Raw genomic sequence first — 13,221 nt, 5'->3', positions numbered from 1 at the left:
TTCTCCTTTCTCCGGGGCAGAACACGCACGCACACATAGGCACACTTCCATACACGCGCGCGCTCGCGTTCACACACAGGGGCGCAGGCACCAGCCTGGCTGGACTCAGCCGCGCCCCCACCCCGCCGAGCTAGATCAGCACACGGGACAGCGCCATCCGCCCACGTGCTGGGGGCGGGGTCCCGGCAGCCCAGGTCTCGGCGCCTCCAGGAGGGTCCTGTCCAGCCACCTAGCAGGTAGGAGCTGTTGGGACCCTCTGTCCAAGCCGCATCCTCAGTCCCATTGGTAGAGGGACCGAGGTGTGTGGGAGGGGTAGGGGGAGTACCGGGCGGAGGGACGCTGGCAAGGATCCACTCTGAGCAGCAGGTTGAAGCCCTCACCGGGGAGATGGCTGTGTGCAGAGGAGAGGCAGGTGTGGAGACAAAGAGAGCAGGTTGGCAGGCAGAAAGCAGAGAGACCCAGAGTGACGGAGGCCGGACAACAGAGGGCAGCAGAGACGCGGACCGGAGAAGGATGTGGGGGGACAGAATGGGAAAGATGTCCACCTGGGGTTTGGAGAGAAAATAAGGCCAGGATCGTGGGTCAGTATCCCAGACTAGAATCTGAAATACTGAAAAGGAGAGACAGATCTGCGGGGAAAACCAGAAGCGGATCAGGGGTGGGGCATGGAATGGGATCATAAATGGGCGAATGGAATCTGAGACCCAGGAGCGAGCAGAGCCTCTTCTAAAAGTAATAGGAGTTAATCGGAAATTAAAATGGGTGTAGAGATGTCAGGATTGTAAGTCAACAAATCATGTCAGCGTGGGTTAGAGCATCAGCGGAGCTTTACAGGTGAGACTGGTTGGAAGGGAAACATGGGATTAAAAAGGAACGGAATCGGCTGGAGGGGAAACCAGGCTAAGATTCAGGCTGCCTTACGGAATCAAGTCCGAGCTAGCCAGTCAACTTCCCGGGGCTTTGATGCGTGTTGTGTCCATCCTTCTGCAGTGCCTGCCTGGGTCCTGGCCACCATCGTGCTGGGCTCAGGCCTCCTGGTCTTCAGCAGCTGTTTCTGTCTCTACTGGAAGCGCTGTCGGAGACGGATGGGCAAGAAGAGTCAGGCCCAAGCCCAAGTCCATCTTCAGGAAGTGAAGGAGCTGGGCCGGAGTTACATAGATAAGGTGTGACGAGGCCGGCCTCTCGACCCTTTCCTTTGCACACCCCTGCTCCCACCAATGTCCCCAGCTATCCTCTGTCTCTGGTCCCACTTTGTCCACTGGATTCTGGGGATCAGAGCTAGTAACTGTCCACAAGAGCTCTGCTGTCTGAACTGGGTGTGAGGGTGCACACGTGTAATCCCAGCACTTTCGGAGGCTGAGATAGTAGGGTTGCTGTGAACATCAGCCAGAGCTATAGAGTGCCTGCAAGACCAGCCTGAGACCGTTGCCTCACAAGAAAAAAACAAAAAAAACAAAAAAAACAAATCAGGGCTCAGGAGCTGGCTCAGTGCCTAAGAGCACTTGCTACTCTTGCAGAGGACATGGGTTGGGTTCCCAGCACCCACATCATGGCTCACAACCATCTGTAACTACAGTTCTAGGAGACCCAACACCCTCTTCTGACTTCTGTGGGCTCCAGGCACACATGTGGTGCACAAACATACATCAAGGCAAAACACTCACACACATAAAGTAAATAAATCTATAAAACAGAATGAAACAAAAAAACAGTAGGCGAAGTGGTTGGTAAGCAAGCCTGAGGACCTTTGTTCTGATCCCGTGCCCATTCAAAAGTTGAGCATGGCCATGCATACCTATAGCTCCAGCATTTGGGGTGGGGAGGGGGTAGAGACAGGCAAATTCCTGGAACTCCATGGCCAGCCAGTCTAGGAGAAATGGTAAACTCTAGGTTCAGTGAGAGACCCCATCTCAAAAAACAAGGTGGAGAGTAATAGAGGAAGACACGCAAAGTTGAAGTCTGACTTTCACACACATGCACAGGAATGGATGAGTATACCAACATACACAGGCACACATCACACACACACACACACACACACACACACACACACACACACACACGTACACTCCTATCTACAGCCACACTACCCAAGATATTCTGGAAAAGTCACTTACTCAGGATGTCATATGCACAGACATGGTGGTACCGAAAGCCCAGAGGGTCAGAGGAAGTCTCCTGGTGGAGGTGACTTCTCTGGCAAGACCAAAGCAACAGAGCTAGCTGAGAGCCAAGACCAGAACATTCTAGTCAGAGAAAGAGCAGGTATTGAGGACTGGTTACTGGGTTTTGAGGTGAATCAACAGAGAGTTATTCACTGTGCTGGGGGTAGGGTGTGAATAAACCACGTTCCGGAGCGAGGTGTCTGGAAGGTTGAGCACACTCCATGTAATAAGGGCAAATGATCCCCATTGAAGTGTTTGCCCAAGAAGGAGACAGGAGCCTGGGACTATAGCTCAGTTGGTAGAGTGCTCTCCTGGCACACATGAAGCCCGGGGTTCAGTCTGCAGCACCACATAAACCAGGCATGGTAGTGCACACCTGTAACCCCAGATCTTGGGAGGGGGAGGCAGGAGGATTCAGAAATTCAAGGTTATCCATGGTTACAAAGCAAGTTGGAGGCTACCTTAGGCTATATGACAGCATGTTTGAGAGAAAGAGAGAGAGAGAGAGAGAGAGAGAGAGAGAGAGAGAGAACATATATGCCATTATGTGCATGAGTACACACACACACACACACACACACACACACACACACACACATCATGGAGGACTTAGATGAATTCTTCAAAAATAAAAGACTGGGGGTATGGAGCTATGTCTCAGTGGTTAAGAGCACTTGTTCCTCTTCCAGAGTCTCTCCCCAGCTCATACCCACCTATAACTCCAACTCCAGGGTATCCAATGCCTCTGGCCCCCATGGGCACCCTGCACTCACATGCACATATCCACATGAAGATGCACACCTATACATAATTTAAGGTATAAAAAAATTAAATGTTAAAAATTAAAAGGTGGGGCAGACGGGCCTAGCGGTGGCAGCTGACAGGGACATTCAGTCCCGGCGGCAGCCAGCAGAGACATTCAGGCCCAGCAGCGGCCCACAGAGGTAGACAGGCATGGCAGCGGAGACAAGCAGACGCAGCTTGGAACAAGGAAGCCCTAACCCCAACACCTGGGGAAGAAGCTATCTCCGTGGGTCGGAACTAGAACAAATCTGAACACTCCGTCTGAGGACAACCCAGGGCCCAGCTGCTGATCCTGTGAAACCCAACAACTTGGAGGTGTTGGTGAGACTACCCTGCTCAGCTGAAACCCATCTGGGAGAGGATTCAGATGCCTACAGTTTAAAGTCTGAAGAAACAAGATCAGCTGAGGAGTTGACAAATGAACAAAACGTGACCTGGGAACACAGAAGAAGGCGCTACCCAGTCACCAAACCAGATCACCAGAATCATAAGTATATAATTCACCGACTGAAATCAGCTGTCCCTGAAGAAACAGCCCAATAGCACCAATTTAACCAAGAACCCCTACTAAACCAAGACTAAAAATTAGAACAAGAGAGGCACTCTCAGACACAGACACCACCTGCACTGCACAGAGGAAGAGATGAGTAGACGCCAGTGCAAAAATACAGGCAACAGCATAAAGACCTATATGGCAACATCAGAACCTAGTGATTCTACACCTGCAAGACCTAAACATACCATGACAGAAGAAACAGAAGAAATCAACCCTAAAAATGACTTTAAGAAGATGATAGAGGCCCTTAAAGAAGAAATAAAACATTCCCTCAAAGAGGAAATAAAAACTTTCCTTAAAGAGGAAATGAAAAACTCCCTTAAAGAGGAAATAAAAACTTTCCTTAAAGAGGAAATGAAAAACTCCCTTAAAGAGGAAATAAAAACTTCCCTTAAAGAGGAAATGAAAAACTCCCTTAAAGAAATGGAAGAAAAAATGAACAAAAAATGGGAAGAAATCAAATCAAGCCAAGAAAAAGCAATTAAACAGATGAAAGAAACATTCCAAGATCTGAAAAATGAATTTGAGACAATAAAGAAAACACATGCTGAGGGAATGCTGGAAATAGAAATCCTGACTAAACGAACAGGAACTACAGAAACAAGCATAACCAACCAATTGCAAGAGATGGAACAGAGAATCTCTGACACTGAAGACACAATAGAGAAAATAGATTCGTCAGTCAAAGAAAACACTAAAGACAAAAAAGTCGTAACACAAAACGTCCAGGAAATTTGGGACACCATGAAAAGACCAAACCTAAGAATAATAGGGATAGAAGAAGGAGAAGAATACCAACTCAAAGGCACAGAAAATATATTCAACAAAATCATAGAAGAAAACTTTCCTAACCTAAAGAAAGAAATACCTATGAAGATACAAGAAGCTTACAGAATACCGAATAGGCTGGATCCAAAAAAAAAGTCCCCTCGCCACATAATAATCAAAACACTAAACACACAGAACAAAGAAAAAATATTAAGAGCCGCAAAGGAAAAAGACCAAGTAACATATAAAGGCAAACTCATCAGAATAAACCAGATTACTCAATAGAGACTATGAAATCAAGAAAATCATGGACAAATCTCATGCAGACACTAAGAGACCACGGATGCCAACCCAGACTATTATACCCAGCAAAACTCTCAATCACCATTGGCGGAGTAAACAAAATATTCCAGGATAAAACCAGATTTAATCAATACCTGTCCACAAACCCAGCCCTACAGAAAGCACTAGAAGGGAAAATTCAACCCAAAGAAGCTAAACACATCCATGAAAAATCAAGCAATAGATAATCCCACACCAACATACACCACAGAAGGACAACACAACACAACCACAAAAAATAACAGGAATTGACAATCACTGGTCATTAATATCCATCAACATCAATGGTCTCAAATAACCTATAAAAAGACACAGGCTAACAGAATGGATAAGAAAACAGGACCCATCCATTTGCTGCATACAAGAAACACACCTTAACTCCAAAGACAGACACTACCTCCGAGTAAAGGGCTGTGAAAAGGCTTTCCAAGCAAATGGACCTAAGAAACAAGCTGGTGTAGCTATCCTAATATCTAATAAAATAGACTTCAAACTAAAATCAATCAAAAGAGACCAGGATGGACATTACATATTTATCACAGGAAAAATCCACCAAGATGAAGTCTCAATTCTAAACATTTATGCTCCAAATACAAAAGCACCCACATTCATAAAAGAAACACTACTAAAGTTTAAAATGCACATCAAACCCCATACATTAGTAGTGGGAGATTTTAACACACCACTCTCACCAAAAGATAGATCTACCAGACTGAAACTTAACAAAGAAATAAAGGACCTAACAGATGTTATGACTCAAGTGGACCTAATAGATATCTACAGAATATTCCATCCTAACACAAAAGAATATACCTTCTTCTTAGCACCCCAGGGAACCTTCTCAAAAATTGACCACATGCTTGGACACAAAACAAATCTCAACAGATACAAAAAAATGGAATTACCTCCTGTAACTTATCAGACCACCATGCCTTAAAGTTAGACCTCAACAACAACAAAAATTACAGAAAACCCACAAACTCATGGAAACTGAATAATGCCCACCTGAAACATCAATGGGTCAAGGAAGAAATAAAGAAAGAATTTAAAGATTTCCTCGAATTCAATGAAAATGAAAGTACAACATACCCAAACTTATGGAACACTATGAAAGCAGTGCTAAGAGAAAAATTCATAGCTCTAAATGCACACATAAAGAAGATGGAGCAATCCCATACCAATGAATTAACAGCTCAACTGAAAGCTCTAGAACAAAAAGAAACAAACTCACCCAGGAGAAATAGACGCCAGGAAATAATCAAATTGAGGGCTGAAATCAACGAAATAGAAAACAAGAGAACAATACAAAAATCAATGAAACAAAGAGTTGGTTCTTTGAAAAAATCAACAAGATAGACAAACCTCTAGCCAAATTAACCAAAAAGCAAAGAGAGAGCACCCAAATTCACAAAATCAGAAATGAAAAAGGAGACATAACAACAGACAATGAGGAAATCCAGAGAATCATCAGATCATACTTCAAAAACCTGTACTCCACAAAAATGGAAAACCAGGAAGAAATGGACAATTTTCTGGACAAATACCACATACCAAAATTAAATCAAGACCAGATAAACCATTTAAATAGACCAATAACCCCTCAAGAAATAGAAACAGTCATCAAAAGTCTCCCAACCAAAAAAAGCCCAGGACCAGATGCTTTTAGTGCAGAATTCTACCAGACTTTCAAAGAAGAACTAATACCAATCCTCTTCAAAGTGTTCCACACAATAGAAACAGAAGGAACACTACCAAACTCTTTTTATGAGGCTACAATTACCCTGATACCCAAACCACACAAAGATGCAACAAAGAAAGAGAACTACGGACCAATCTCCCTCATGAACATTGATGCAAAAATACTCAACAAAATACTGGCAAACCGAATCCAAGAATACATCAAAACAATCATCCATCACGACCAAGTAGGATTCATTCCAGGGATGCAAGGATGGTTCAACATACGAAAATCAGTCAATGTAATACACCATATAAACAAACTGAAAGAAAAAAACCACATGATCATCTCCTTAGATGCTGAAAAAGCCTTTGACAAAATCCAACACCCCTTCATGATAAAGGTCTTAGAAAGATTAGGAATACAAGGAACATTTCTAAACATAATAAAAGCAATTTATAGCAAGCCAACAGCAAACATCAAATTAAATGGAGAGAAACTCAAAGCGATAAAACTAAATTCAGGAACAAGACAAGGCTGTCCACTCTCCCCATATTTATTCAATATAGTACTAGAAGTTCTAGCTAGAGCAATAAGACAACAAAAGGAGATCAAAGGGATACAAATTGGCAAGGAAGAAGTCAAACTTTCACTATTTGCAGATGATATGATAGTATACATAAGTGACCCCAAAAACTCTACCAGGGAACTCCTACAGCTGATAAACTCCTTCAGTAAAGTGGCAGGATACAAGATCAACTCAAAAAAATCAGTAGCCCTCCTATACACAAATGATAAAAGGGCCGAGAAAGAAGTCAGAGAAACATCATCCTTTACAATAGCCACAAATAATATAAAATACCTTGGGATAACACTAACTAAACAAGTGAAGGACCTTTTTGATAAGAACTTTAAATCTCTAAAGAAAGAAATTGAAGAAGATATCAGAAAATGGAAGGATCTCCCATGCTCATGGATAGGTAGGATTAACATAGTAAAAATGGCCATCTTACCAAAAGCAATCTACAGATTCAATGCAATCCCCATCAAAATCCCAACACAATTCTTCACAGACTTGGAAAGAAAAATACTCAACTTTATATGGAAAAACAAAAGACCCAGGATAGCTAAAAGAATCCTATACGATAAAGCAACCCTTGGAGGCATCACCATCCCTGACCTCAAACTCTACTATAGAGCTATAGTAATAAAAACAGCTTGGTACTGGTATAAAAACCGACATACGGACCAATGGAATCTAATTGAAGACCCTGACATTAATCCATGCACATATGAACACCTGGTTTTTGACAAAGGAGCCAAAACTATACAATGGAACAAAGAAAGCATCTTCAACAAATGGTGCTGGCATAACTGGATGTCAATATGTAAAAGATTACAAATAGATCCATATCTGTCACCATGCACAAAACTCAAGTCCAAGTGGATCAAAGACCTCAACATAAATCCAGTTACACTAAACTTAATAGAAAAGAAAATAGGAAGTACTCTTGAACACATTGGCACCGGAGACCATTTCCTAAATAAAACACCAACAGCACAGACCCTGAGCACAACAATTAATAAATGGGACCTCTCGAAACTGAGAAGCTTTTGCAGGGCAAAAGACACAGTCAATAAGACAAAAAGACAGCCAACAGATTGGGAAAAGATCTTCACCAACCCCACACCTGACAGAGGATTGATCTCCGCAATATATAAAGAACTCAAGAAACTAGACATCAAAGTACTGAACAGTCCAATTAAAAAGTGGGCTAAAGAGCTAAACAGAGAATTCACAAAACAAGAACTACAAATGGCTGAAAGACATTTAAAGAAATGCTCAACATCCTTAATCATCAGAGAAATGCAAATCAAAACGACTCTGAGATACCACCTTACACCTGTTAGAATGGCTACGATCAAAAATACCAATGACAACCAATGTTGGAGAGGATGTGGAGCAAAGGGAACACTCCTCCACTGTTGGTGGGAATGTAAACTTGTACAACCACTGTGGAAATCAGTATGGCGGTTTCTCAGAAAATTAGGAATCGAACTACCTCAAGACCCAGCCATCCCACTCTTGGGCATATACCCAAGGAATGCTGATTCACACCATAAAGATACATGCTCAGCTATGTTCATAGCAGCACTATTTGTAATAGCCAGAACCTGGAAACAACCAAGATGCCCATCAACGGAAGAATGGATGGAAAAAATGTGGTACATAAACACAATGGAGTACTACTCAGCAGAGAAAAACAATGAAAGCATGAAATTTGCAGGCAAATGGATGGAACTAGAAAAAATCATCCTGAGTGAGGTAGCCCAAACCCAGAAAGACAGTTATGGTATGTACTCACTCATAGGTGGATTCTAGATATAAAATAAAGAACAATCAGACCACAACCCATAGAACCATAGAGGCTATATATATAGCATGGAGGTCCCTAGGACGACTGGCATATAATAAATTTCAGTTTTACTCAATTATTGAAAAAAAATAGCCAAATGAGTGGAAACGGATGAACTATGAACCAAAGGCTGAGGGGCCCCCAGCTGGATCAGGCCCTCTGAATAGGTGAGACAGTTGATTGGCTTGATCAGTTTGGGAGGCAACTAGGCAGTAGGACCAAGTCCTGTGCTCATTGCATGAGTTGGCTGTTTGAAACCTGGAACTTATGCAGGGACACTTGGCTCAGTCTGGGAGGAAGGGACTGGACCTGCCTGGACTGAGTCTACCAGGTTGATCGCAGTCCTCGGGGGAGGATTGTCCTGGAGGAGGTGGGAATGGAGGGTAGGCTGGGGGTAAGGGGAGGGGGTGGGAGGGGGGAGAATAGGGGAACCCATGGCTGATATGTAGAACTGAATGGTATTGTAAAATAAAAAAAATATATATATATATTAAAAAAATTAAAAGGTGCTGGGCAGTGGTGGCGCATGCCTTTAATCTCAGCACTTGGGAGGCAGAGCCAGGCAGATCTCTATGAGTTCGAGGCCAGCCTGGTCTACAGAGTGAGTTCCAGGACAGGCTTCAAAGCTACACAGAGAAACCCTGTCTCAGAAAACCAAAATAAATAAATAAATAAATAAATAAATAAATAAATAAATAAATAAATAAAAATGAAAATAAAAATAAAAGGCTACAGTAGAATCTGAATATTAAGCCTCCGAGTGCCAAGTGGGATGCAGGCCAGGCAGTCTTGGGTTCCAACCTTGGAGACCATTTTTCATCTGTGTGCCTTTGGGAACTACACCTGTATTCTCTGAGCCTTAAGTTCATGGTAATTAACTCATATCTCTCCTCCTTTCTCAACAAGTAGCTGTTATTGTAATTATTACCTAAAGGATTCCTTTTGGGGTCCTGGAGCTTCCGGTTCCTCAGTTGGGGATTTCAAAGGCCATCTATGTCAGAATAACCTCCAACTTTGCTGCAATGTAAATTTTGAATGCAATGTCACAAAGACCTAGTGAATCAGAACCCCTAATAAGGTAACCTCAGTATTTTGCCACTCATCTCTGATAGAGACTAGACTTTGAGAACCTATGGCCTAGGTTAAAACAACAACAGCTTATATTCTAAAATGCTAAGTATATAGTAAATATACCATTTAGCCTCCACATTTTCCTGTGGCAAGTTCAATGGTGGCAATTTGTACTGTTATCCCAATACATTCATTAGGACATGGAAGAATGAAACAGTCCCAGACTGTGTCCCACGATGTCTATTCCCATAGCAGACATCATTAATCAAATGCTGACAGATATGTTGTCTTTATGTTACCGGAGTTCCAGACATCATTAATCAAACATTGTTTAGATAAACAATCATTGATGGCTTGCGGGAGGGATCTGTGAGCCTCTTGAGGTTTCTGGGACTGGAGGGTACCAGTTTCAGGGGAAGATTCCACCTTCTTGCCCCTGACTTTCTAGGTTCAGCCTGAAATAGAGGAGCTGGACCCCTCACCTTCCATGCCAGGACAGCAGGTTTCAGACAAGCACCAGCTAGGACGGTTGCAGTATTCACTGGATTATGACTTCCAGACTGGTCAGGTGGGTGTGAAGGAGGGAGAACGCTTGGGAAGTGTGTATGGGGGGTGTCTCAGGGGCTCCAGCCCTCCCTTCGTCGTTTAGGCCATGGGAGGGAGTCTGAAACATGAGTCCCTCCTCTGTGTCTGGGCACCTGCAGCTCCTGGTGGGCATCTTGCAAGCCGAAGGACTGGCAGCATTGGACCTGGGAGGTTCCTCAGACTCCTATGTGAGTGTCTACCTGCTGCCAGACAAGCGGAGGCGACATGAGACCAAGGTGCATCGGCAGACCCTGAATCCACACTTTGGGGAGACCTTTGCCTTCAAGGTGAGTTCTTGCTCCATGACCCCATGGTCCTCAGCCTGCCTCTAGTCCCTGGAGTGCCAAGGACTGACCCCTTCAGCTTGCCCTGGAAGGAGACACAGCTGAGTTTCAGCTGCCAGCTTGTGTGTGTATAGGCGGTAGAAAGCTGTTCCCTGGGATCCAGAATTATCCCTGGGAACACTGTCAATGCCTGGGAACAATGTCTGTTGCCTTGGTCCTCGGACACTCCTGTGTGTGTTCTGTTAACACCTGAGTTGTCTTCCGTGGATCCCCGTGCTTTATTGAGGTCCCTGGAACCTCGTTGCCCCATGTTATGGGGTATTTGGACTCTGTGAGAAGATGTGTCACTGTGGTTGGTTTAATAAAGAGCTGAATGGCCAATAGCTAGGCAGGAAGAGGTTAGGTGGGATTTCTGGGGACAGAGAGACTCTGGTAAAAAGAAAGGCAGAGTTGCCAGCCGGACACAGAGAGGAAACAGGAGGTGCAAGATGGAAGAGCGGTAATGCCACCTGACAGAACATAGATTAATATAAATGGTTAATTTAAGTTATAAGAGCTAGTTGAGACAAGCATAAACTAAAGGCTGAACTTTTATAATTCATAAGAAGTCCCTGTGTCATTATTTGTGAGCGGCAGCCCTCCTCTGGTTCCCCCGGAATATTCTATCCCTCACGCCCTCTTTCTCCCTGACTTCCTACCCCACCCCCTTGTGTTCCCCTCCACCAGGTCCCGTACGTGGAACTGGGGGGCAGTGTGCTGGTCCTGGCGGTGTATGACTTCGATCGCTTCTCCCGCAACGATGCCATCGGGGAGGTGCGGGTGCCCATGAGCCCTCCCATTTCCTCTTCTGTGGTGGTTTGAATAGGTATGGCCCCCAGAGACTCCTGGGTTTGAATGCTTGGTCCATAGGGAGTGGCACTATTGGGAGGCGTGGCCTTGTTAGAAGAAGTGTGTCACTGTGGGTGCGGGGTTTGGTGGTGGTGGTGGTGGAGGTGATGGTGGTGGTGGTGGTGGTGATGGTGGTGGTGATGGTGGTGGTGGTGGTGGTGGTGGTGGTGGTGATGGTGGTGGTGGTGGTGGTGATGGTGGTGGTGGTGGTGGTGGTGGTGGTGGTGGTGGTGGTGGTGGTTGGTGGTGGTGGTGATGGTGGTGATGGTGGTGGTGATGGTGATGGTGGTGATGGTGGTGGTGGTGGTGGTGGTGGTGGTGGTGGTGGTGATGGTGGTGGTGATGGTGGTGGTGATGGTGGTGGTGGTGGTGGTGGTGGTGGACTTGGATGTCTCCTATCCTCAAGCGAGGCCTAGTGTGGCATTCACTTCTGCTGCCTGTGGATCCAGATGTTGAACCCTCAGCTCCTTCTCCAGCACCCTGTCTGTCTGCACGCTGCCATGTCCTCCATGGTGATAGTGGACTGAACCTCTGAACTGTAAGCCAGCCCCAATTAAATGTTTTCCTTTAGAAGAGTTGCCGTGGCCTTGATGTCTCTTCCCAGCAATCAAACCCTAACTGAGACACGTCCCCACCACCCAGATCCTCTTACTATAGATTGGGACGGCCAAAATGTCATGCCTACTGCATTATGAGCACACCCCTTCACTCACATGCACAGGACCTAAGGACTAGAAACACATGGGGCTTCTATTTCTGTCCCAGTTGAGGGATAGCCTCAGCTACAGTCTCCTTTGTTTATCTGTTGTGATTAGGATGTGAAATGTCCTCATAGGATACAGTGTTTGAACTCTTTTTTTTGTTTGTTTGTTTGCTTGTTTTAGGATAGGGTTCTTCTGTGTAGCCCTAACTGTTCTGGATCTTGCTCTGTAGACCAGGCTGGCCTCCAACTCACAGAGATCACCTGCCTCTACCTCTTGAGTGCTGGGATTAAAGGCATGCGCCACCGCGGCCTGACCAGTGTTTGAACTCTTGATCCCAACAATTAGTACTGTGGGGGGACCTTCAGGAGGCAATGCCTACTTGGCTGAAGTGGGTTGCTGGAAGGCCAGCCTTGAGGGTCTGACTAAATCTGGGTCCTACATCCTGATCTCAGATATGTGAATAAGTCAGATTACAACCTCCCACTGCCATGCCTCTCTGGGGATGGTCTGTGCCTTCTCCAGCCATGAACCCAAAAGACCTCCTTAAACTGTTTTTGTTGGGTATTTTAACCACTTGTAGAAAAAAATTAATAATACATTGCATTTCCCTTCCCCAGCCAGCCTTAGCTGGACTTGAAAATAATTTTATTTATTTATATTTTACATATGAGTGCTCTGCATGTATATCTACATGCCAGAAGCTGGCATCAGATCTCATTACAGATGGTTGTGAACGACCATGAGTATTCTGGTATTTGAACTCAGGACCTCTGGAAGAACAGCCAGTGTTCTTAACCACTGAGCCATCTCTCCAGCCCCAGAGTGACCTTTTAAATTAAATTATTTTTTATTTTATGTGTATGGATATTTCTCCTGCATGTATATCTGTGCAGCACATGCGTGTGGTGCCCACAGAGTTCAGAAGAGGGAGTTAGATCCCCTGGAACCGGAGTTACAGA

At 44.7% G+C, this 13,221-nt stretch overlaps 1 protein-coding gene across 1 annotated transcript; it reads left to right on the top strand.

The window, feature by feature from the left end:
* Nucleotides 1–857: 857 nt before the first annotated feature.
* On the top strand, nt 858–11,531 carry LOC143273384 (synaptotagmin-5-like). The gene is made up of 4 exons (XM_076572843.1): nt 858–1,163; nt 10,250–10,369; nt 10,506–10,673; nt 11,397–11,531. Exons 1-4 carry the CDS (start codon nt 858–860, stop codon nt 11,529–11,531), a joined length of 729 nt encoding a protein of 242 aa, XP_076428958.1.
* The last annotated feature ends 1,690 nt before the right edge of the window (nt 11,532–13,221 follow it).

Source organism: Peromyscus maniculatus, chromosome 1, assembly GCF_049852395.1.
Source record: "Peromyscus maniculatus bairdii isolate BWxNUB_F1_BW_parent chromosome 1, HU_Pman_BW_mat_3.1, whole genome shotgun sequence".
Lineage (NCBI taxonomy): Eukaryota > Metazoa > Chordata > Mammalia > Rodentia > Cricetidae > Peromyscus > Peromyscus maniculatus.
The sequence above is the reverse complement of the archived record's forward strand: the minus strand, read 5'-3'. Positions and strand labels throughout refer to the sequence as shown.